This window comes from Telmatherina bonti (assembly GCF_933228915.1).
Source record: "Telmatherina bonti genome assembly, chromosome: 8".
NCBI lineage: Eukaryota > Metazoa > Chordata > Actinopteri > Atheriniformes > Telmatherinidae > Telmatherina > Telmatherina bonti.
The window spans coordinates 17,522,971-17,546,367 of NC_136626.1; the positions used below are offsets into that span (position 1 = coordinate 17,522,971).

General features: G+C 38.5%; 1 protein-coding gene across 1 annotated transcript in view; it reads left to right on the forward strand.

The window, feature by feature from the left end:
• Window positions 1-23,397, forward strand: part of ptprsa (protein tyrosine phosphatase receptor type Sa) — a 162,220-nt gene that overhangs the window by 111,310 nt on the left and 27,513 nt on the right. Inside the window, exons 12-21 of the mRNA XM_079244759.1 lie at window positions 1,109-1,302; window positions 2,197-2,223; window positions 3,335-3,452; window positions 11,673-12,266; window positions 13,327-13,421; window positions 13,633-13,883; window positions 14,087-14,174; window positions 14,989-15,201; window positions 15,400-15,563; window positions 17,269-17,384. Of these exons, the coding sequence (XP_079100885.1) occupies window positions 1,109-1,302; window positions 2,197-2,223; window positions 3,335-3,452; window positions 11,673-12,266; window positions 13,327-13,421; window positions 13,633-13,883; window positions 14,087-14,174; window positions 14,989-15,201; window positions 15,400-15,563; window positions 17,269-17,384 (1,860 nt within the window). The remainder of the gene's footprint in view (window positions 1-1,108; window positions 1,303-2,196; window positions 2,224-3,334; window positions 3,453-11,672; window positions 12,267-13,326; window positions 13,422-13,632; window positions 13,884-14,086; window positions 14,175-14,988; window positions 15,202-15,399; window positions 15,564-17,268; window positions 17,385-23,397) is intronic.

Here is a 23,397-nt window from a genome sequence, read left to right on the forward strand (position 1 = left end):
GTGTGCATCCATGTTTAAGGATAGAGCAGAGTCTACCTGACTAGAAAATCAGGTTAATGAAACAGAATGAGCATCGTTCGGTGTGCTTGATGACTGCTGTTGCAGTGCCCTTGAGCATGCAACTCAGGCTGCTGAAGCAACTCAGATTCCACAAGCCGTCACAGTGTAAATTAAACCCATATGCACATAGACATGCTTTTGATTTTGCTCATTTCTAGTTCTTTGATATCCTTTTTTTGTGGTGTGTTGGTTGGATTGTTCAATGCAAAATGCTTGGGGGGAAGGGGGTGTCAATGGAAAACAATGAAAAGTCAAGATTAAACACGATACGGCTGAAAAGAATAGCACAATGTAAATTACAAACTGAGAAGTGAAGATGTGAATGACTGACATTGACTTTTGTTCTTCATAGTTTGTTTCACACACTTTTTTTTGCATAATAATGTTCACCAAGCTTGCCAGACACTGTTTTAAATACCAATAAATAAAGCTTATTTTCTGGTGTCGTTACAATAATGGTGTGTGACAGAAGTCCCTGCGGAAGAAATAACAGCCCAGGTGAAAAGGATTCTGGTAATAAACAGGAGTAGTGCAGGATGGAGGGAAAAATGGGGTTGTGATTTAGGGTTGAAGAAGGCACTCAGAGTGTTTGAGAAGGAGCAAATGGAAGCAGTTTGAGAGCAAGACTTTTATTCATTGCACATCCATCTCAAATGGGGACAGTCCATCCCACCCTGAACGGTCTCTAAGCAAGGTCTGTCATAAAGGTCGGTCATTATGACTGAGGGGAAAGGCTTTCCACAGTCCGACACATAATGAAAGGGTGGAGGTGACAAGGGAAAGCGACGCATGTGTGAAGGGAATTGTGGTGTTGTCAGATCAGCCACACTTGAATGTGATTCTATTTTTTTATTTCTTTTTTATATATTTTTTATATTTAATGAGGACTATACATACATACCTGTATCTACATCAGGAGGAACTTATACCATGTGTCGTATCGTCCTTTGTTTTTTCTTCAGACTTTAAAATAGATGTTATCAAACATGTAAAAACAAGGGATCAGAACTGCAATGCTTCAACAATATTTTCTGATTTCTGGATTTAGTACCTGGGGCTCCACCAAGGCGGGTTGAGGTGGAAGTTGTCAACTCCACAGCAATTAAGGTGATGTGGCGCTCCCCAATACCAGGCAAGCAAAACGGTCAGATCCGTGGCTACCAGGTTCATTACGTTCGTTTGGAAAATGGCGAGTCACGGGGCCTGCCCCTCATCAAGGATGTCATGCTTGCTGATGCCCAGGTATGACCATCTCACTGTCTCATCGTTAAATGGCAGAAGCATTGTAGTTGGGCACATATCACTGAGGTGTCGGAAGAAAGATGTGTCTTCTTCCCTGTTAGATGACATTTCACATGGCTGTAGTGTTTCTTTGTGCCTCAACCTGCAACAAGAACTTTAATCAAAGCATCACTCATGTTTTCTTCATTCCTAACTCCATGGCCTTTATTAGACATGTCTGCTTTCAAACAGCACACACCATAAAATATCTGGTTATGTGCTTGTCTCAAATATTAAAAAAAGAAAAAAATATATTAAATTTTAGTACGTTTTGCCAAAACTTGGTGGTAAAATTAGCTTCAGAGCATTCCACTGTCAATAATCCTTATCTGACAGAAGTGTAAAGGATATGCTTTCTTATACAAAACTTCTGGCAAAACAGTTCATGAAGAATCCTAGAAGAGTGAAATGTTTCTGTTCACTTGTAAAGTATTCTAATAACCAAACTTTTATGACCCACAGCAGTGATTTACACAAGAAGTCAACAAAATTCTAAAGGAAACATCCATTTGAAGCTTTTTCTCAGAAATTTCTGCAGGAATCTCACCATCAAACCTTACAATATTTCATTTTAGCATCATTACAGACTGCATTTCCAAATAAAATCCTATCTACAGGCCAACCAGCAGACCTAGGCCACTCTCAAATGTGTGTTAGCTGCCTCTCTCAAGCTTCAAAAAGCGTTTCTTTCTCCTGACCTCCCAAAACTAGTGACCTATTTTTGCTACACACCCTCTGTTCCCAAAACTCTAATGCCCCCCTTTCACACAATCCATTTATCCTTTTCTTCTTTGAAAAAAAAATATTGCTCTTTTTCTCTCTTTCCTGCACTCTCCTCTTTGGCGGGGGGGTTAGTGGGAAATGGACGATACAGCTGAATATGTGAGTATGAAGTTTCTCCTGTGTGCTTTGTGTGCCCGAAACAGAGGCTATTGCATCAACCTATTTGGATTTGCAGAATGTGTGACTCCTTTCAGGTTTTATTTATTATATCTGGATAACAAAGTGGCTCGGCAGCTTTGGTTTGTCTGTCTGGCCAGTCATCTTCTCTACATGCCACGAAGGAAAATGAGGCAAACTTCTGCTGCCAGTTAGCTTGCATAAAAGACTGGGTGATGCAGTAACCACTGGCCACTGTGCCTGGAATGCTAATGCTGCTAGTATCTTGCTGTGTGCTGAAACAGAGTTTTGACTTGTGTTCTCGTGTGTTATTATTTGATCGTTTCCCGCCCTTTTTTTGTATATTTGATTTTACGACATACATTTTCATTGTCAGTGTGGTGGTTGTTTTTAGCTTGCTACATTTCCAGAATATGTATTGTATAATAATATAATATGTATACGTCTTATTCCATATAAAATTTAAATTTGCATATACTCATCCTAATTCAATAGTTTTCCACTTTTTTCCCCCTACTGTTATCCTTGTTTTGAACCCAGATTTGAAGCCCCCGTTTATCTGTGTTACATGAACACTGGGCAAGATAGTACTTATAGCTCATTTACCTCTATTGACTTCCACCATCCGTCTGCCAACCTGCCTGTTAAAAACCTTATTCTGCATTCGTTCAAACCCTCTGCCTTGAAAGATTCATTAGAATTGATCGGAAGCCTCTCTTTGAAGAGGACTTGAGGAAACTTAATGGCTTAGGTAAAAACTGCCAGCGAAAGGCCAGGATGTATTCAGCATGCATTTATCAAAGTGAAGTTGTTGATTGGGATTTTGCTGAAGGAATAAAGGAAGGCCACTTTCCATTTACATTCATAATGTCCCTCCTCCACCTTGGCAGCCCTATGGAATGGTCTCCCATTTCATAGGGGGAAACATTACTTTTAATGCATGCCTCCTGAAAATTAATAAAGAAGAGCAGGAGACACTTAGATTAACATTCTGCACATGGCAGTTTTAGCTGCACAAAGTGGGGTCAAATCATGAAAAATTCAAACCACATTTTGACATTTTCCTGTTCTGTCTCTTCCATATCTCTCCTAGGAAATGGTCATTGAAGGACTCAAGCCAGACACTACTTACTCCATCACGGTGGCAGCGTACACCACCAAGGGGGATGGAGCCCGGAGCAAACCCAAAGTGGTGGTGACCAAAGGGGCAGGTCAGTAGAGATAAGTTATGTTTTTGTTGATTTAGTCAAGAAACCTTTTTTTCATGCATCTTTATGAGGCATTTTACTTGCACTTTTCATATGAGTGAAGGGGTTTTTTGCCTCAGGGTTCATCATTCTGACCAGTTATTGCTAGTCTTAAGTGTTATTTGTATGCAATATTTTTATACCGTCCTCTATTTAGATACAGAATTCGCTGTATTTACATATTAAAAGTACATAAGGTTATGTACAAGCAGATATTCACAACTTTGAGAATTTATGGCATTTTTAAGATGTCTATAAGTTATAAGTCAAGGTGGTTCATGTTAAGAACTTTGCTTTAGAAATACATGACTGAGTTACCAGCCTATTCAACTGCTGCATTTCATGTGAGACACATCTAAGGCTAAGTGGATGTTGGCTTATTATCAGTGTTGCTTTTATCATTTCAGTCATGTTTGAAGACTATCCACAGATTTTAGAGATCAAGGGCTTCGTTTAAGTTACTTTGAGATTTTTCAGACAGATTATGACAGCATGAAAACCCCTGTTGGGTCTTTGGTTTCAGCTGTAGGAATAATATATTTGAGGTTGATGCCTCTGCTCTATAAAGTCTTTTCTTCCCTTGTTCCCCCCCCCCCCCCCCGTTTAATGAGCACAGTTTCATTTGGTCATGTGTGCAAGTGTAAGGATAGTGAACTTGATTTAAACTGTGAAGCTAGTCCACCCACATGTGTAAAAGTTTTCTTGGAAAGAATTTAAGTTGAATACAGAAGCAACTTTGTGATGCATCCATGTCAGTTTGCTTTCGTCATAGAGCCAGTGTCCACATAGTGTAGACACTTACACACTTGCAGGTACACATTAATGCATTTATTCATGGTATGCATATGCTACTGAGCACACACATATGATAGGATGGACCTATGCTGTGCGACTACATATACATTATTAACAACACAATGAATTCCCACAAGCTAACACACCCACACATAAACTTAAGCAGATTCCCCAGATCCTGATAGGTATATGCTTGTCACATGTGTCAAAGAACAATAAACCGCTCAGGAGGTTTGAGTGAGTGCTGTCAGACTGTACCCACCTGTGGGACTCGCTGAGTGACGTGCCAGACAAGAATTTTCTGGTCGTCTCTCAGGGGGAAAGCTCAATTTATGGAGCAATTTATTCATATATTTATTAATCTATCCATTTATTTTCTAACATAATGTTTTTAGAATAAAGAAATGGTTTATGCCAAAGGACAAGATGAATGGAACAAGAGAAGGGATTAGCAATAAAAAGAGCAGAGACAACAGCCTTTCTTTGAGGTAAAACAGTTCAGGTTTTAACGTTCTGAGGGATGGTTGTGGTGGCTTTAAAAATAGAAATTATTCCCACTTTGTATGAAATAATGTGGAAGTTGAAGGTCTGTGTCAAGCTGTGAATGAATAGGGACTGTTTGTTGTTTTGTTTTTTTAATGAGGATTTTTTCTTAAATCCATTTTTTTTTATTATTATTATTATATCTTTTCTTTTTGTAATAAAGGAACTTTACTGGACAATTTTAGCATTTCTGACCTACAAAATGTTTTAAAAAATGAAACATGATGATCAAACTTGAAAAAGAAAAATCAAATTGCACTGAAGCTCACATAAATAAATCCCTATATTATTGTGAAATTTGAATGAAGACAAGAAAACATGCATGTGCTCCATATATTTATTTGTACATACTATGTGATAGAAATCATATAAACAAATGCTTGTCAAAATATATTACTTGAGTTTCACTGTAATCCTGGACAACTATAATGCATTAGGGTGTTTTTAAAAACAAGTGGTTTGGTCTCGCGTTAAGTTACCCTGTAGTTGGTAGTTTGAGTGTTAAATGAAGGCTTTGGCTTGTACACACCTAAAAACTGGAGTTTGAAACATTATTGTTTCAAGAAAATTTGTGTTATACAAAATCATACTAAATGTCATCAAGCACATTTCAGGTTTTGAAATCAATCCTATTTTAAGAAAATATGTGTCACTAGTTTTTGCAAACATCACTTCTAATTTTGATACAATAAAATGATAAAATATTAAAAATAAATCCAAGAAGAGTGGCGACATTATTTTCCTTAGTTTAAGAAAAAGACCATTTAATTTAAGTTTTAAGTTAAGTTATAGGTGGTATTTTATCATTCATATTGATAGAAGTGTGGCAGTGTGTGGTTTCTGCTCAGCTATAGTGGAGGGGAGAAGTGAAGATGTGCTTCAGGGACCAGCAGCAGCTGAGACAGTTCGACACATTGCAGCTCAATGGTAATTACTCTGTCTGTCTTTATCTGCAGGAGTGTAGTGAGGCTCTGGAGTAAAAAAGGGAAGCAACCTGGAGCAGCCAGTCCAGCCAACTGCTGTATGACAGCATAACCGTGTGCTTAAACAAACTCTGCACATGGCAGGCAACGGCGTGTGTTTGCTGCTTCAGTCAGGTTCAAAATCAAATCAAAGGCTTTTTAATCAGGAACATGAGAAAGTAATCCTTTAATAATGTTTAATTAATCAGTGTTAAAACTGGTTGAAGTAAACACTGAAAATGGGGATGCTTTCAATCTTAATTTCCGACTAAATCACTTGTTTTAATTATCTGTTTGAAGAAGTTCATTCTTATTCCATTGTCTTTTTTTTCTCATCATTAATCCCAGATTAAGATAAATTCTTAGAATTAACTTAATCAAGAAACAAAATTCTATTCTTAATTTAATTATCTTTCAGTGGCAATTAGGATATTCTACTTTTCAGGGGTTTCTCAAAGAGAAGAAGATGTCAACATTTAGCTCAACTGGTTGAGCGACTGCCTCGTCTACATCTCCTAGATGCACTTGGCCCACTTTCAGTCCTGGTCTGGGTTCCTTCCCTACATGCATTCCAGCCTTCTCTTTAACCCTTTCTGTCTAACAAGTGTTTAATAAAGGCCGCTAGAGCCCATCAAAAAAGAAAAACTTCAGTGCCCCAATGGCATTTCTTTCTGTTTAAATTTAAGGACTATGTGCATTTAAATTTGAGACACACAGGGACATATAGGTTATGCAGCAAGTTTTTTTTTTTTTTTTTCTGCAGAAAAGCATGCACTTAAGGAGGACAATTGCCTCCAGAAATGGTAATGTCAAAGTCATTTCCTTTTTAGGAAACATAAAAGCCTGAAAGGCAACATCAACACAGAACACTTTAACAAAAAAATGTTTTTTTTTTCTTTTTGTGCCACTGAAAAGTCAGTTCAGTTCAGTGACTTTTCAGTCCTTTCATCATCCGAACATCCCAACTTATAGTTTTGAAAAAAATATTCCAGGATTTTGTATTATGAAACAATTTAATTAATGTCCTAAAGATAAGAAAAAAATTAAGTATGCTGAGTCACAGACGACCAAATTAATCTTGTTGCTGAAGCTGTCTTCATTGTAGAGAGAAAGTCTGATTCAAATGGGTTTTTGTGATTCCTACTTTCTAGATCCGTCTTTTAAGAAAGAAATTTAACTATCATCAGTAAGAAAAAGATTTTTGTAGTTTTCACAAGGAAAAGTGATTCTTCCATCTGAAAGCTTTCTGGCAATCCTATTTTACTATTAGTGTATCATTTTTATATTCATATACATACTTCAAATACATGGGTATGATTTGATTCATGCAGAGCAGAATGGATGGATAAAGTTGTTAGAAATTTATGTTAACATGTCTGTAAATTTGTTAAACAGCTTCAGCTATGAATAAATCTTCTATCAAGAAAGAATTTATATAAATCCATGTTAATACAGACATGAGATAGTTCATTCCCTTTAATCATGTTAACTTATTCAACTCTTTTGCACTACAAACAACTGACTTGAAAGACCAACTCAGATTCCCTGATTGTATATTTAACTTTTCATTATTATTTTGTTATTATTATATATATATATATATATATATATATATATATATATATATATATATATATATATATATATATATACATTTAGTTGGTTTTTTTTCATTATTATTAACGTTTTTCCTCTCTTAAAAGGCCCTTTTTTAGTTGTTTGAGTCTTGTCTTAATGACATTTCCTACCCTACCCATAACGATCATTTATGAAACCCTGGCACTCACGCACATCCTCCAGGAGTAAACCGACTACGTTAAAAGAAGAGAAGGGAAAATAAAGGTGGAAGAGAGGCGGATTTGTCCTGACCTTTGAAGCCTAAAAAGGATCTTCCTCTACTCCCCACACATCCTACGATATTTAAAGTCCACATGGGTAGGCGGTAATCACGGCTTCATCTGTGGGAGATTTTTTCCTTGTCAAGAAATAGAGCACAAAGGAGAGAATCTTTCATCCCCGGCGTCTTGATTAAAAAAATTTCAATTTTCTTCTTGTCCTTTACACAAGCTCAGAGACGGTGTGTTTGTATTTACAGTGCATGTTGGGATGACTGTGCATGATTGGCGAGCACAATAGTGGGGCTAATGACAAAAAAAACCTGATCAGCCCTTTCTCAGCTGGGCTGAGTGAGGGTAAACAGCAAGCTGTTAATACGGCAGCCTGATGGGAAAACGTGCCGGGGGTCCCACAAGGAGGGATTGCACAAGCGCCAGCTCTAAAATGAAAGTAGGAGGGATGTGGAGGAGGTTTGGAAATGAAAGGGGGTGATTGGGCTGAGTGCAAGGGTAAGAGGGGAGAAAATGAGTAAAGAATAAGGGAAGGTGTGTCATTGGAGGGTGACACGGAGGAGAAAAGCAAAGGGACAATCAAGGTGTCTTGCAGTCCAAGACACCCACACACATTTACACACAAATATTTCAGTCTCCTCATATCCTTGTTGGGCCCTCCTTGCAGCTGATTGTTCCTTGTCCTTAGTCACCTTTATCATCCCTCATTCACTCATTTTTTAGCCCCACACCAAGCTCCTGCTCTCCTATCATCGCCCTGAAGCACCGCACACATACAAACAGCGTGTTCCACCTCTCCTCCCAACACCAATCTGCTGGCTCAGTGTCTCTGATCTCTTTCCCCCAGAACACATTAGACCACTGTGTAATGACACCAAGCTGAGGTGCAATGTGTAGCCAAGTGGTATGAGGAGCATTTGTCTCATCCAACGTGCAGCTCCCCCGCTTTCCCATTACATGCAGAACTTAACTGAAAAAACCACCGTCTCCACCCACTCATCCACCTCCATATTCCTCAAGCAAAAGTCTTCAGAAAGAAGACTATTAGCAAACAAACATGAATAAAAGAGAAGAAGAAAGCGACTGTATGGAGTAGACTGAATTTTTTGTATTTTCTTTTCTAGTAAAATTAACTTGTTAACTAAGGAGTCACTACTCAGATAAATCAGTTTCCTTTCCCAGTGCCCACCCAGCCACCTTCATCAGTCCTCCACGTTTACCCCACCTGTTTAATGCCCCTTGTAGAAGCATAAGGAGCATTTTTTCATGTTCAAGGAATGGAACTAACCTTTTATAAGGACTACATCACTCACTTCACCCGATAACATCAAGTTTTACACTAATGCAGCTCTTTCCACAGATTTTGGTTATAATTATATTGACAGGGGATTTGCTTCCAAGCGTTTACCTAAATTTAGATCACTCATGTCCGGATCCATTTTGGACTGATAGGTAATCTAAGAAGACAAGACAGACAACATTGTTGTAATAAAAAACTATCTCCAAAGGCCGTCTGACATCCATCCTTCTCCAGCCCCAGTATTTTCAGTTTGATCATTGTTTACTTATGATGCAGGTCCAAAGCCTCATATAACTAACCTATTTTTAATCGTAATCTGATACGGATTTCTGGAAAATTAAAGTAAACATTTCAATGGAAAATGAATAAAGTTACAGACACAAACTGTTCCAGCATATTCAAAGTTAACACTATCTTATAAACTTCTTATGGTTTTACTTTTGGACAGGTTGCTAAATAGTCAAGGTGAACACAGGAATATGAAGGTAAAATAACTTCTGAAGAAGTATTTTACAAATGGTAAGATTTGCCAAATATGTTGGATCTTTGTGTATTGTTATAAAATTGGCTCTTCTGTACAGTTCATTTTGACAATGTGTCACTGGTGGAAAATAAGTAAAGATTACTAAAGTAATAGTAGCCTCCTTCTATTCTTCCATCCACCCCCAGCCCCCATCCGGCCTGTACTGAACAATAAGTCAAATAGTTCTATATGCAACTACAAAATTAGTAGATGGTGCTGTATGCCAACCAGAGTCCATACTGCTACACAAAATTTACTTAGATGTCTATTCATGGTGTCGCTTGTGCACAAGTAAACACGAAAGCTAATGTACACTTTTTAGGAAATGCAAACCATGGGCAGAAAAACTTTCGAACAGTTTTGAGCAGTTTGAACAGTGAAAATTATTTATTAATCACGAAAGAAAATTATAGAAATTATTGTGAATATATAGTAGTAGTAGTAGTTGTAGTAGTAGTAGTAGTAGTAGTAGTATGTAGTGGTATGTACTGGTAATGCAACAGTTAGACTTTTTGGTAAAGGAAAAAAATGAATCCATACAACAGCATAAGATAATGATGATACATATGATGTACAGTTGAGTAGAGGTAATATTTTGTATCGAGTTTATTCTGCTCTTTAAACTTGTGTTGGGAGAGGTGCAGACCCAGTTTGATGACCCAGTTGGAAAGCTTATTGAATCACAAATACACGCTGATTGTCAATCTCTTCACTACTTCTATGTAGATATTCCCAATTAAATTCAGAAAGGCAAATAAACTGAAAAGAGTTTCATTACCTGTTCAGTGTTATGCATCCACTCAAGAGCTCTAGGGGCTGACTAGAGTAATAGGGGCTAGGGAGCTCCCTGCAGGGCTGTTTACCTACAAGAGCTTTTTTATTTCCTTTTTTTTTTCCCTTCTTTTTGTAGTTGCTTTCACCTCAGGGATAGAAATACTAATGCGGTATAATAACTTGCTAGGAGTTTGTTGACAAGTCAAAGTCACCAAATTTCTTCATTGTGTACTGTATTAGCAAAGCCCAACTTTTTTCTTTTTTCTTTTATTTTTTTTCTTAATTCAGTGAAAATATTTGCAACAGTTCTTTGATCCACTCTTTTTTCACTGGTTCATACCAGTGTTTCCTTTTTTGAAAAGGACAGATGCTGATTCTGCATTCATGTGTTCAAGAAATCCCTGCAAGTTCATGTTCTTTGGATCAGTTGCCACCCAGTTACATCACAGATGGTCTTGCTCATGATGGGAGAATACCATAGAAGTTTTTACGACCTCCTTAGATTATTATTGTGCAAACACAGGATAACTTAAATACTTATGAGAACTATGGAAAAGTTGCTGTGGTCTGACAGCATCTCATATGTCAGCCTAATATTTGACAGCTATTTTTTCTAAAACTGTCTTGTATATCTAAGAAAGGAAAGGCAAATTGATGAGTGAGTCAAGTTAAAATTTATTTACTGTGAGATGGCGCCCAAGAGCAAATCAGTCGCAGTCATCTCTCACAAAGCTTTGACAGTTGCTTGAGAACTGAAGGCTCTTCTTGACTGTTACTGCTTCTTTCTTAGTGACTGGGTCTTAAAAGAGGGGTTCAGATGAAACGTGTGTCATCCATTACAGAGGCAAAACTGGGCCGCTCTGAAGAATTGTGTCTGGACCCCAAGAGTAGATCATCCATTTTACAACAAGAGGTTATTACCTTTCAAAGCAGCATTGTTCTTTGCCTAAATTCATAGTGATGCTTTGCAACACTAAGATTTTCGGTGTAGCTTACATGTATTGTGAAATTAATGGACACAGTCATCATGATAGATTTATAAACTCTTTGGATCAGTGACGTCTCCATACATCACAACCTGACTTAGTTGAACTGTCAGATTGATTAAAGTAATAACATAGCTGCAGTTTCTGCAGTCTTTTAATATTAATCCTTGTCACAAAGACTTCTTGAATTCTTTGGACTGTGATGAAACATTCAAAGTCATAACACAAACATGGATCATGAAACATGCAAACTTCAGTTGATATGTTTGACGCTGGGATTAAAAGAAACTTGAAATCAATTTGTTAGAAATCTTTCACAACTATGATTCAAGCAGCATAATTAAAGTGTGTTCATTTTTCTTTCTTTCTCTTCTTTACTGCCACATGTTCTCGTTCAAGAGAAAAGCACGTAAATTAACATGTGATCTTTGTTTTTTCTCCCTTATCTGCACAGTGCCTGGTCCACCCTATCTATCAGTGGCCCAAGAGACAAAGACATCAGCTATTGTTCACTGGGACCCTCCAGACATGACCAATGGCATGGACCTGCAGGGATACCGGCTTCAGTTTGGCCGAAAAGATGTCTTCCCTTTGGCCATACTGGAATTTGCTCCTCAAGAGCGGCAATACTCTGTGGACAGCATTCATCGGGGCGCCACTTATCTCTTTAAGATCTCAGCCAAGAGTAGAGGGGGCTTTGGGGAAGAGGCTGTGGCAGAACTCGCTGTGCCTGAGAATACACCAGGGGGATACCCTCAAATTAATGAGGGCTCCAATGTAACATGCTGCTCAGTCCAGCTGTCCTGGTCTCCACCAGTCTTGGCAGAGAGGAATGGGGTCATCACCGAGTACACTTTGGCCTATAAAGAAGCCGGTACTAAAGAAGCACCAAAAGAACTCCGCTTACGTCCCAGCCTAACCAGCTATGTGCTCAACAGCCTCAAACCGAACTCGGCATATGATGTGAAAATACGTGCACACACCAGTGTAGGCCCAGGGCCCTACAGCCCGCCTATCCAGTATCGGACGGTGGCCATTGATCCAGCAGGTAGGGCTTGCCTGTTTCTTTCCCACCCAGTGGCAAGGGTTGGATAAACCAATCTGCAACGACACATAAATGAAATCTGCCCCCACCCACTCTTTCGACCACCTCCACCCCTCCTCAAACAGGGGAAGGATTGATATTTTAATTGCTTGCTGTGGGATACTCACTTCACTAACCCAAACCAGGTAAAACCCAAGTCAGTAAGTTCTAGTCAGTCATTAAAAGAAAGTGGAGATCAGCATAGAGCCTCAAGGTAAGTGTTGTTTGGTCAGACACTCCTGTCAGTCGTTGCAGCCCTTTGCCAAGCACATTCACTAAGCTAACGCCATCTCACATCCCCAGTTTTCAAGCAAGGTAGGACTTCAGTCAAAACCAGTCACTTCCAGTATGTTGAAAATATTCTTAGATTAAAGGGTCAATTTTTTTTATTTAATTTCATTTTGATTTCTTTTAAAGTATTATTCCCTTCCTAACTCCCTTCCTCTCCTGAGACTACCTCCCCCTTTCCCCTGTTCCTAAACAGGACAGCTTGTGGCATGGCATCCCACAGATGCACTGCTGAGGACTGTTGGCATGCTGTGTTTTGGGTCTGTCTCTGTGCCCATGTGGCAGCACGTAGGCAGTGCCAACTCAAACTCAGTAACGTGTAAGAACAGTTGGCTTTGGGTTTACGTGGGTCATTTGCTAATCATCAAGTGGTCATGGTTCAAACTCAGTGGTGAGATGGGTTGGCACTACCCACGGTGGTTTGCCAAAGGGTGTACCCTTGTCCTCCATGGGTTTGTGTCCATGAGTCTTACGTGCTGTGTGTCTTAACCAATGGCATTGCCCTTCTCACAGCCAATCACAGCTCACCGATGCATTCACTCTTCGAAGAAAGTTGCAGGGGAAGAACATCTTTTTTTGTTTTGTTTTTTCTAAAGCTGAGGTTCTTCATTCTTTATCTCTCCTTGCTCTCTCTCTCTCTCTCTCTCTCTCTCTCTCTCTCTCTCTCTCTCTCTCTCTCTATTTGATCTTTTAACACAACATGCACTTTTTTTTCTTTCATTTGTCCATTCAACAGATGTTCCAAAGAATTTCACAGTGAAGTGGTCCACAAAGACCACAGTAGTCCTTGCATGGAAGTTTTCCAAAAGCACATCTCCATATAAATGCACGGTGAGTTTATTTACAGGACACATGGAAAAAAAACTGTTTCCTGTGTCATGTAGATTGAATATAAATTCTCTTAAAGTTGGCACTGGAAATGATTGGATCTTAATGCTTTCCATTATTTACTCGCATATTCAATCTTACTTTTCTAGCTTAACTTTATTTACTCATCCATTCTCCTTTCATTTAAATGTCTGATTAATCTGTTGTACGCTAGATTGAGTATAATCGTCAGAAGATGGACGTGGATGCCAGGAAGATGAAGGCGTACATCACAGGGCTTAAACACAACACCACTTATGAGTTTAGGGTGACTTGCCAAGAAAGTGTGGACGGAGGGGCACGGCATCGTGTGGTGGCCAGAACTGCACCACTTATCCTGGTCAAGAAACCCAAGCTGGACAGCTACTTTGAGCCAGAGAATGTGCTCACCATGTCCTTTCCACCAGTAAATACCAAGGATGTCAAGTGAGTATTTGCAAATTTAAAAGGTCTGTCGAAATTTGTGTTGAGATATCAAGCCATTTTATGTCTACAGATAGCTAAAGAATTCTTTTGACCATTATACCTCTTGCAAGTAATTAAAACATACTAATATTAATATAAAAATGAAGTATACAATTTATTTTGTTTTTTGGTGTTTCTGTTTCTCTTTGTTGCTGCATTTCCAGGAACTTCTATATAGTTGTGGTGCCCCTTAAGACATCTTCAGGAACTGTTAAAAACCTGATGAACCCCGATGAGATGGACATGGAAGAGGTAAAATCTGATAGAAAGTTAAGATTCCCTGTTAGTGATAGTAGTGGATATGCTAGGTGTGTCGCAAACACCATGTTGAAGAAACAGGCACACACAACACAGACATAATTACATCTCAGCTATGCTAATTTATCCCCAGAAGCATGCAGAAGAGAGAATTACACAGTCTTTTCCCACTCTTCCCATAGCTCGGGGTCACCTTGAACACCAGATCAACAGCAAGCATCCCCATTGGATTTGGGATTACACACATTTCCTCTATTTAGTGCTTGCCTCTGTCTACAGTTTAAAATAATCCAGAGGGCTTCGATTTATGTTTATATACATGTATACACACACACACACACACACACACACATATATATACATATATATATATATATATATATATATATATATATATATATATATATATATATATATATATATATATATAATATTAATGTGTGTGTGTGTGTGTGTTTGTGTGTGTTTGTTGGTGTGTGTGTGTGTAGAGTAGAGAGAGAGAGACTGACAAAGTAAATCTTTAGAGTGATGTTTAGTTATTGTTCATAGGGGACTATGACTATATATAAATATAATTCATCAGTGGAAGGTGACAAATTTATTTTGTTTTTGTCAATGTTATTCTGTTTTTGACAAATACCTCAGCATAAAAAAAAGTTACTATCGAGGGTAAAACATAATTGTGTCTTTCCCTCTTATAAGACAGAACCATGTATTTTAGACTTGTATCAATTACTGTAACAAACAAAAATGCAAAAATGTACATAGCAGCCCAAAATCTAAACCAATATCCCTGTACATTGAGCAGCTATTGCGGGAGGTGATCCCAAATCGCCGTTCCCGCCGTCAGCTGGCACAGCTGGACCAGAGGGATCCCTACATCACAGCTTGCTTCAGACATCTTCCCACCAGTTTCACAGTGGGATCTGACCATCGCCACAGCACCTGTGAGAATAAGCCTCTTAAACCCGGTCAGGAGTACGTCTTCTTCCTAATGGCTGAACTCAATGCCACTGCAGGGGTGAGTTTCTGGTTCAGCTCTGTTGACACATACTTTTTTTTTTTTTGGCAAAGTGGATTTAATACTTTCTCCTAATTTCATTTGCTCTGCTTCAGCTACAGAAATGCATTTTCAACATTACACTTATTTCAATATGATTCTGTGAAGTCACTTCTTCTATCTGCTACATATGTCTCTATGTTTTTTTTTTCTGTTCAGAGGATGTTTGCAACCAGTCCCTACACCGACACTGTGAAAACTCCTGATTTGGTCGTGGACCCTTTGCCAGTAGAAACCGGTGATGGACTCATATGGGTGGTTGGCCCTGTTCTGGCTGTTGTCTTCATAATTTGCATTGTCATCGCCATTCTTCTCTATAAAAAGTGAGTGGGCTTTAGAATACTTACATTTGTCAACACCAAAATCTAAAAATAAAACTGCTCAACATCAAAAGATTGAAAATGGCTTCCAACCTTAGCCTACTTTTCCAGACACTAATATTTTGAATAAGTTGCCAGTTTAGAAATTTCTCTGGAAGAGATTTAACTGCATGTTTTCTCAGCAATGACACTATCAAATAGAATTACAGGCACACATCTGAGTGGATTCCATCCACTGCATTTCTAACTGCGGCTCTTTCTTTCTCTCTTGTTAATTATAGTAAATGTGCTGTAAAATCCTTTTTGTTTTCCTCTTACTCAACAACCTGACAAGACTTGATGGTCATTTGATGTTGAACCAGTATTAGTAACTTGGGGAATTGGGTCATTTGGAGATAATTGCACGATAAGATGCATGATGAAATGGGGGCATATTTTGTATTCATTGCAGCATGACATTTAACCACCCAATAATGTTTTGCATGTAAATGTGAAAGCAGCCTTGTTGTGGGGAGAAAAGGCAGTTGTGGTAAGTGAGCCAGTTGGAGAAAGAAGAGATGAAGAGATTTGTTGCGATGATTTGCAATAAGTAGACCACCAATCTTCTAATCGTGCAGACGTTTTCATTTACACTAATGTTGATTTCAAATTAAACGTATTAATCGTCAATAATATTTTAAATTGATAAGCTTTCAAATCTTCATGGTTTTGCTTGAAAACCCAATAAGCAGTTTATGAACAGGAAAAAAAAAAAGAAGCTAGTTTTACAGTGATGTGTTACATTTAGCTGCAGTGTAAGAGGCGACACCTAAATACCAGGAGAAAACTCTGTGTCACCGAAAGGTGGTAAGGGCCGGTGTGAGCTACTGTCAGATAATCCCTTGCTGTCTGACCTTGCCTTACCTCCGTCTTGGTGGTTAGGGAGAGTAACATCTCTCCTTGGATCTCTCTTTTTTTTCTCTTTCTTCTCTTTCTCTCAACCTCACTTTCCCATCTTCTGCCCCCCCCCCCCCCCCCCCCCCCCCACTCCATCTCTCCCTGGTGAACAGTGTTTCCCGGGTCTGCCCTTGGCCCTGACATTCCCCTTTACTATCTATATCTGCACCTCGTGCACACACATAAACAAACACACGTATTAACAAATGCATGCGCTTACTTGCACATTTCATTGAATACTCACCCATTCTCAGTCACCGACATGCGCGCACACATGCACACGCCTCCTCCAAATGCTGATGAGCGTTATCTCGCCTTTTGCGAGCCCAGCAGTGACCCCTGTGAATTTTAAACTGCTCTCTATTGATTTATCTCTCTTCTTGCCTCCCCTTCTCCCCTTTCTCCTTGTGTGTTGTGTTTTTACCATCTTTATATATTTATTTGGCTCCTATTGCTTTCTCTGGGAACAGCAAACCAGACAGGTAAGGTATAGTCTTACTTAGAGAAACACCATTTTGCAAGAGGTGACAAAATAGCAATAATTTAAAAAAGAAAAAAAAAAAAAAAAAGCCAGCATAGTTAATGATTGAGGGGTAAAGGAGCACACAGCTTCAGTTCTTTCAGGATTTTTGACCTGCTGTATTACCAGTCAGTTGGAGTTGCTCAGTTATTGATGAAAGTGATGGATGTGTTTGGATTAATTACTCAAAACGTATTCTGTTCTTGTTGTTTGTCTGTCCTCTCTGCACGCTGTGTTTTTCTCATACTTTAGCCGCAAAAGGAAAGAGTCGGAGCCTCGCACAAAATGCCTGCTTAACAATGCAGACATTACACCCCACCACCCTACAGACCCTGTGGAGATGAGACGTATAAACTTCCAAACGCCAGGTAAAAGAAAAAAAGCAACCTTATTATTAAACTATGAGGTGCATTATATAAGTATACACAAGCTGCACATTTTACTTCGGAAGATGGCAAAGCTGTAGAAATTCTCTTTTTTATGAAGTTATTTAAACCGTAATGGAAACTGCAGAGAAGCCTGATGTGGCTTTAATATACTGTATAGTATTTCTATTTATATCATAACTTGGAAGGATTTTCAAACATTCTGGACATTTTGTGTCTAATGTATTTGAAATTGTTTTCAACAGCAAAAGTGAAGGTAAATTAGTGACAACACAGAACTGCAGTATTGTTACAAGCTATATATATTCTTATTGTCCCCATTGATACCAAATTATTCATTTACAGCGAGAACCTTTCATGTATGTAAGATAGAACATTAAAATGCTTTTTAAAAGCATATACCTTTGCAAACTGCCATGTACACGCATAAAGCTACACAATGTTACATATGTGCTGCAGTGTTTATGACCTTTGAATGCTCTCATAATTTTGTTTAACATTATTTGACTTCATATCTGCCTGCAGGCCACATTTACCCATTTACCATGTACACATGTAATGATTAACCATTGATGAATTACAAATTGCCGGAAATTATTTCTATTGTTGGACTGGAAATGCCTCAGTTACATGCCAGAAAGTTTCAGTGGATTTGCATACCATCATTCTAGTTGTGAATACTTGCAGTCCTGACCTGATCCTGCAGCAGACTGAGTTATCTCTAACTACATATCTTGATTTATAAACTTTCTGCTGTAATATTAAATCACCCTTTTTTGTACTGTATAAAAAGCAATATCTTTTCTGAGGTGGACATTTCAGATTGAAGTTATCTTTCACCAAGCATTTGACAGAAGACGATAGCCGGCCTTTTGAGAAACATGTACCATCTTACAAATTGCATCTTTTTCTTACCTGCTCCAGCACACCTGCAGAAAAGGAAGGAAATATTAGAGAAGTGGAAAGAAAATGGCACCAAACCCACTTTTTTAGCCTTCCTTTTCCTGTCAGTTTTCTGTTTCCTACCCGAGTTGTCTATCAGCCATCCATCTGTCATCCACGGCCAGTTTCCGCACCATCAAAAGACTCAGATCTTAAAAATAGAGCATTTCTCTTCAGCTACTTTGGGAGCCCCTGCATGCTCAGTTTGTTTCTTTGGGAAAAAAAATAAAACAAATCAACAGCAAAATAACAAAATGTCTTTGCATCAGAAGATATTATAGACATAAAGATCTTTTTATTTTTTCACTGCCCTCATATTTACGGTGATGGTAGCCTTGTAAGTAATTCCATTACAATGCAATGACCATCCTTACCAACTCACCCTTTGACTTCTTTTGCTTTTCACCTTGTCCTCACTTATCCTGCTTTAATAATTACAAAAATCATTTTACAATCTGTTGCTACCTTTTATGTAACATTCACCATTACATGCAGAGACTTCTCTTTATATCTGACAAGTGTTCTCATTCAGCAGCTCTGCCGTTGCTCTGCAGAATTGGGTGCTGTTGTTATCTCTGCACCCTGGGAATTTAATTTGAATGGACATTTTAGCCCAATTAAGTGGGCCGGTGAGCATTTGTGAACATACCCATCAGCTAATAGCGACCATTGTTCAAATGAGCACACTCCCTGTGCAGTTATCCAAGGCTTCTCCAATCCAGCGGAGCATATGCCACATCGGCTCTGTGTGCTCAGTGACCCCTACTGCTGAGGAACACAAAATATGTTTTTGATTGTATTACCAATGTTTGAGTGTGGGTTTTGTTTGCATGTGCGTGCATTTGCAGTAAAGCCCATAGGTGATGTGACGCCTTCACAATGACTTTCCAAAGCTCTCCTTGGGGCTGAGTGTCTAGTTTTGTCATTATCTTCCTTGTTGCCCCAGGTTTAATTGGCAAATGGGTTCAAAGTAATGAATCTGCACAACTCAGAGGATATCTGCACTCTATCTCCAACAAAGCTCTGTCCATTTCCCATTTTCTGTGTGTTTTCTCTGTCCCCCTTCTTATGCAGGTAAAAATCTGGTGAACGAAGAACAATAATTTACCGTGTTTTTTTTATAACAGTCAACTTCCATGTCCAATATAGGATGACGTTAATTGTTCACTTTGATTAGACATAGTTATAAAGCATATCAGAACTCTCTTTGAGTACACAGCCTTTCAAACATGGTCCTTTCTCCACATCCATTTTCTGTTGCAGCTGATGTCCCTTTGAGCACGACACAGATCACCTGAGTTGCTTCCAGCAAGCTGCAACTAAAGCTGTTCATTGTTTTTGGTGTCCATCAAGTTTCTTGTTGCACTTGTTGTGTTCCCAACTTCTTATGGCTAAAATGTAGAGATCAAATCTATATTTTATAGTATAATGGCAAATTAAAAAAAGTCCCTTTTCATCTTACAGCCTAGAAACCTTCCTGAACGGAGCAAAACAAGGAGAAAAAAGAAAAACATTAGCTGAGGGCTGTGTCTCTACAAATAAATACACCAATCAATTGCAGGGATCACAAATAATACTTTCTAGGCACACAATTCAAACATTTTCATGCAGGCTGCTTTGTACCCTTTAAGATACCCCGGATAGCAGCCAGTTGCCTGCATGTATCAGCAACCTACATGTTACAGCAGATTACAGCAGCAGCCATAACAACCGTGCCCTCCTACTCTCGGTTCTGTCGAATTGCACACACTACTCATAAACAGAATCTGACATGCCTGTACCTCCTCCCTGTTGTGATGAATGACGTTTGGAGACTGGGGATCAGAGCACCACCCGCTAGGCTTAATTAGTCATTGTCACAAATCAATTAGGGAGAGGGGGATGTTCAGTGTCTCCATCCCTTTGCTCTCCCTTGAAGCTGCTCGTATGATGTCTTCAGATGTAGACGAAAGGATAAGTTACTTAAAACTTAGGACTGTCACAAACATTCTAGTTTATTTTTTCTTTTTTTTTTTTTCTTTCTTATGTTTTTTTGGAACTGAAAATAATGGCTTAGTAATATTAATAATGGATTTTGCTACATTAGAGAAAACTTTTATTTAACGTTTTGTTTTGTTTTTTAAATTGAGCCCCTTAATCATGTATAAGTTACCTTCATTGTTTCACAAATACCATGTGCCAGGAGCAAAGTATAATACATGATGTCATGACTTATTGAAGCAACTATGTTGAGCTGATTTGAGAATTAGCTTAACCTTGCAACATCCAAATAACTTTTATTCTTGATTAATCTCTTAGCCACATGTGCAGTTAATGTAGTCACTTGAGTGTTTAAACACTTTAAAAGACCCAGCATAACACCCACTAGTTGTAGCCTCCGAGGACCTCTCCTTGAGAGGAGATAAGAGTTTCAGCCATCACCGCGCTCTTCTGAGCTCTTACAGAGCCATCATCTTCTGGCTCCACAGCTGTCAGCCAAGAATGCCGACACTTTTCCACACCTTTCACTCTCAGAACTTCAGCACCACGCAACAGACAAAGAAACCTTTCAGAGTCAGTTTCACCAGCTAACATAAGCTGCTTCTTCCCTTTCCTGTTTCTTTTGCAGTCCTCTTCCAATAGCTCAGGCAGAGCAAATCAATTCTCTTATCCCTCATCTCTATATCTGTTGATATTGAGTTTGGCAGAAGGGTAGGCATTGCTCGAACCCACGGGCAACCAGTTTGTTTGTTGCACTGGTATAAACTGGTAGACGAGTAGCTCTGGTCAACTCTAAAAATGTTTGTCTGACTTTTTTCATATCTGCGGTAACAAAATCTCTGTTCATTACCATAATTCAGGCCGCCCTGTTGAAGACCTGGGTGACCCAGGTGTAATATTTTATTTTCAGAGAATTGTAATGTTGCTTTTATGCTTGACTCCATGACATTTTTTACTTTGTACATTTTATATTTTCTTTTTCCATATCCTCTTCTGTTGCATAATGGCCTTTTAAAACCATTGTGTCCTATGTTTGCTGTTCTTTACAGATTCTGGTCTAAGCAGTCCTCAGAGTGAAGCAGATTTTGACTATGAAAGTTAGTCTCTGCATTTAGAATTTGTGCTTCAGCTTTCTTTATTTTTATACTATATATACATATATATGTGTGTATTTTTTGTGAGTGTCTTCCTTTTTGTTTTTTGTTTGTTTGTTTGTTTTAGATCTGCTTGCTTCATTTTTCAAATCCATAACTTGCACATGATACAGCAATGTTAAGCACTAATGATGTTGGTTCACTACACTGTGTTTTTTTTAATTATTTTTTCTTTATTTGGATGCCAGTCACAATATTCACTTGGGCTGTTGGCTGTGCATTAATCCACCATGCATAAATAACATGTAGAATCGCTTCTGCTGATGTATAGATGCTTTGAAAGTTTTTTTCTTTTTTCAGCAAGAGTACAATCTGTGTCACTCCTCTTTCTCAGTTCCTTGTTCTCCCTTTTTCTTCCTCCTCTTTCACCACCACTGCTCCATTTCCATTCTGAACCAACGGGGTCTTTTCTGTGCTCAGAGATAACAAGTAGAATTAATTAAAGCAGTGCCAAACAATGGCTCAACATTTGATCACCCTCCTCTCTTTCCAAAAGAATCATCCGGGAGAAAAGCATACTTCTGATTTTTTTCTCTTTCCCCCCCTTTATTTTCTTTGCTTACCCACAGATAGACTTCTTCCCTTTTAAATGAAAATATGCAACATCAGAAATAGGCTTTTGGAAAACTGGCTTGGCTTATCAAAAAGAATCGTTTCTTTTCTCAGGCACATCAACTGCGGATGGGGAGATTGGAAATGTGTAATTAGATGCTAGTTTGTTTTTCTGTGTTCACTGATCATGTTGATTGCAGAGAAAAATGGAAGCATGGTTAGGAAAAATGTGCATCGAGGGAAGGGTTGTGCAAAAGAGGAGGATGAGACTGTTAGAGTTTGTGTAGAGAATAACTCTTTGGTTGACTTTGTGCAGCTACAGAACATTTTTGGAAACTGTTTTTTTTTTTTTTACTGTCTACTTTCAGTGTAAGTAAGTAAATAAATAGTAGAAGTCATATTTCTTTCAGATCATTGGATTTTAAAGCTCAAATAGTTGATTGAGAAACAGATGGATTTTGATGTGAGGTGGAACTGTGTCAGTTCATATTCTGATAAAAATTACTGGACTAAAACATATTAAATCTCCTCACATGTCTTATGTTTTATCCTTCTATTAAACTTCAAGGCAATAAATAACAGCCTTGTCCACTGACGGTGCATAATGGTTATTTAGAGGCTCTACATATGCAAACACTTTTATATGATGCTACTTTGACATGTAGACAGAAATATGATCAATAAACCAAACAAATCTTATTACTCATGTTTCTGTCTACAAACTGCACAAATATTCATCCTCGAACTTTCTATACCGGCTTTTTCTTATAGAAGTATGGACCCCTCATTTGCATACCCATTTACTTGTTCCGCTCCTGGTTTTTGATACCTTTTCCCTTTGAATTTGAGGCCAGAAAAACCTGGCAACTGACTTTAACTAGCAATTTGTGCCATCCCTCTTCAAGTCCATCCCAATCATTTTTTACATTTATGAATGTCTCAACCTGAAGAGGTGACACTGCCATCTTTAGGCTTTGTAAGCACATACACAAACTTAAGTAAATATATGATGCCTGATATTACTTTACAAGGTGTTTTTGAATCAAGCTATGAACACGCAAAGCTTCTAGGCTGTAAAAACAAAGAAATCTAATTTGTCAAAACCTTTAATCACTAAAATCACTTTTAGAATTGACTCACTATTGCCCATCAAGAAGGGCAGGTGGGTGTGTGCTATGACTCTTGTCGAGCACTATGTTAATATGATATGTCTGTTCATGTCCAGAGGATCACACAGCATCCAGTGTCATCTCTGTTCATCTCATTTACAGTATGCTTTGTAATCCTCATGTAATTGAGCTCTGCATTGTTCTCTGAGTGTAAAATAAATTACCATCACTAATGAAGACTGTCAGTACAGAATTGGA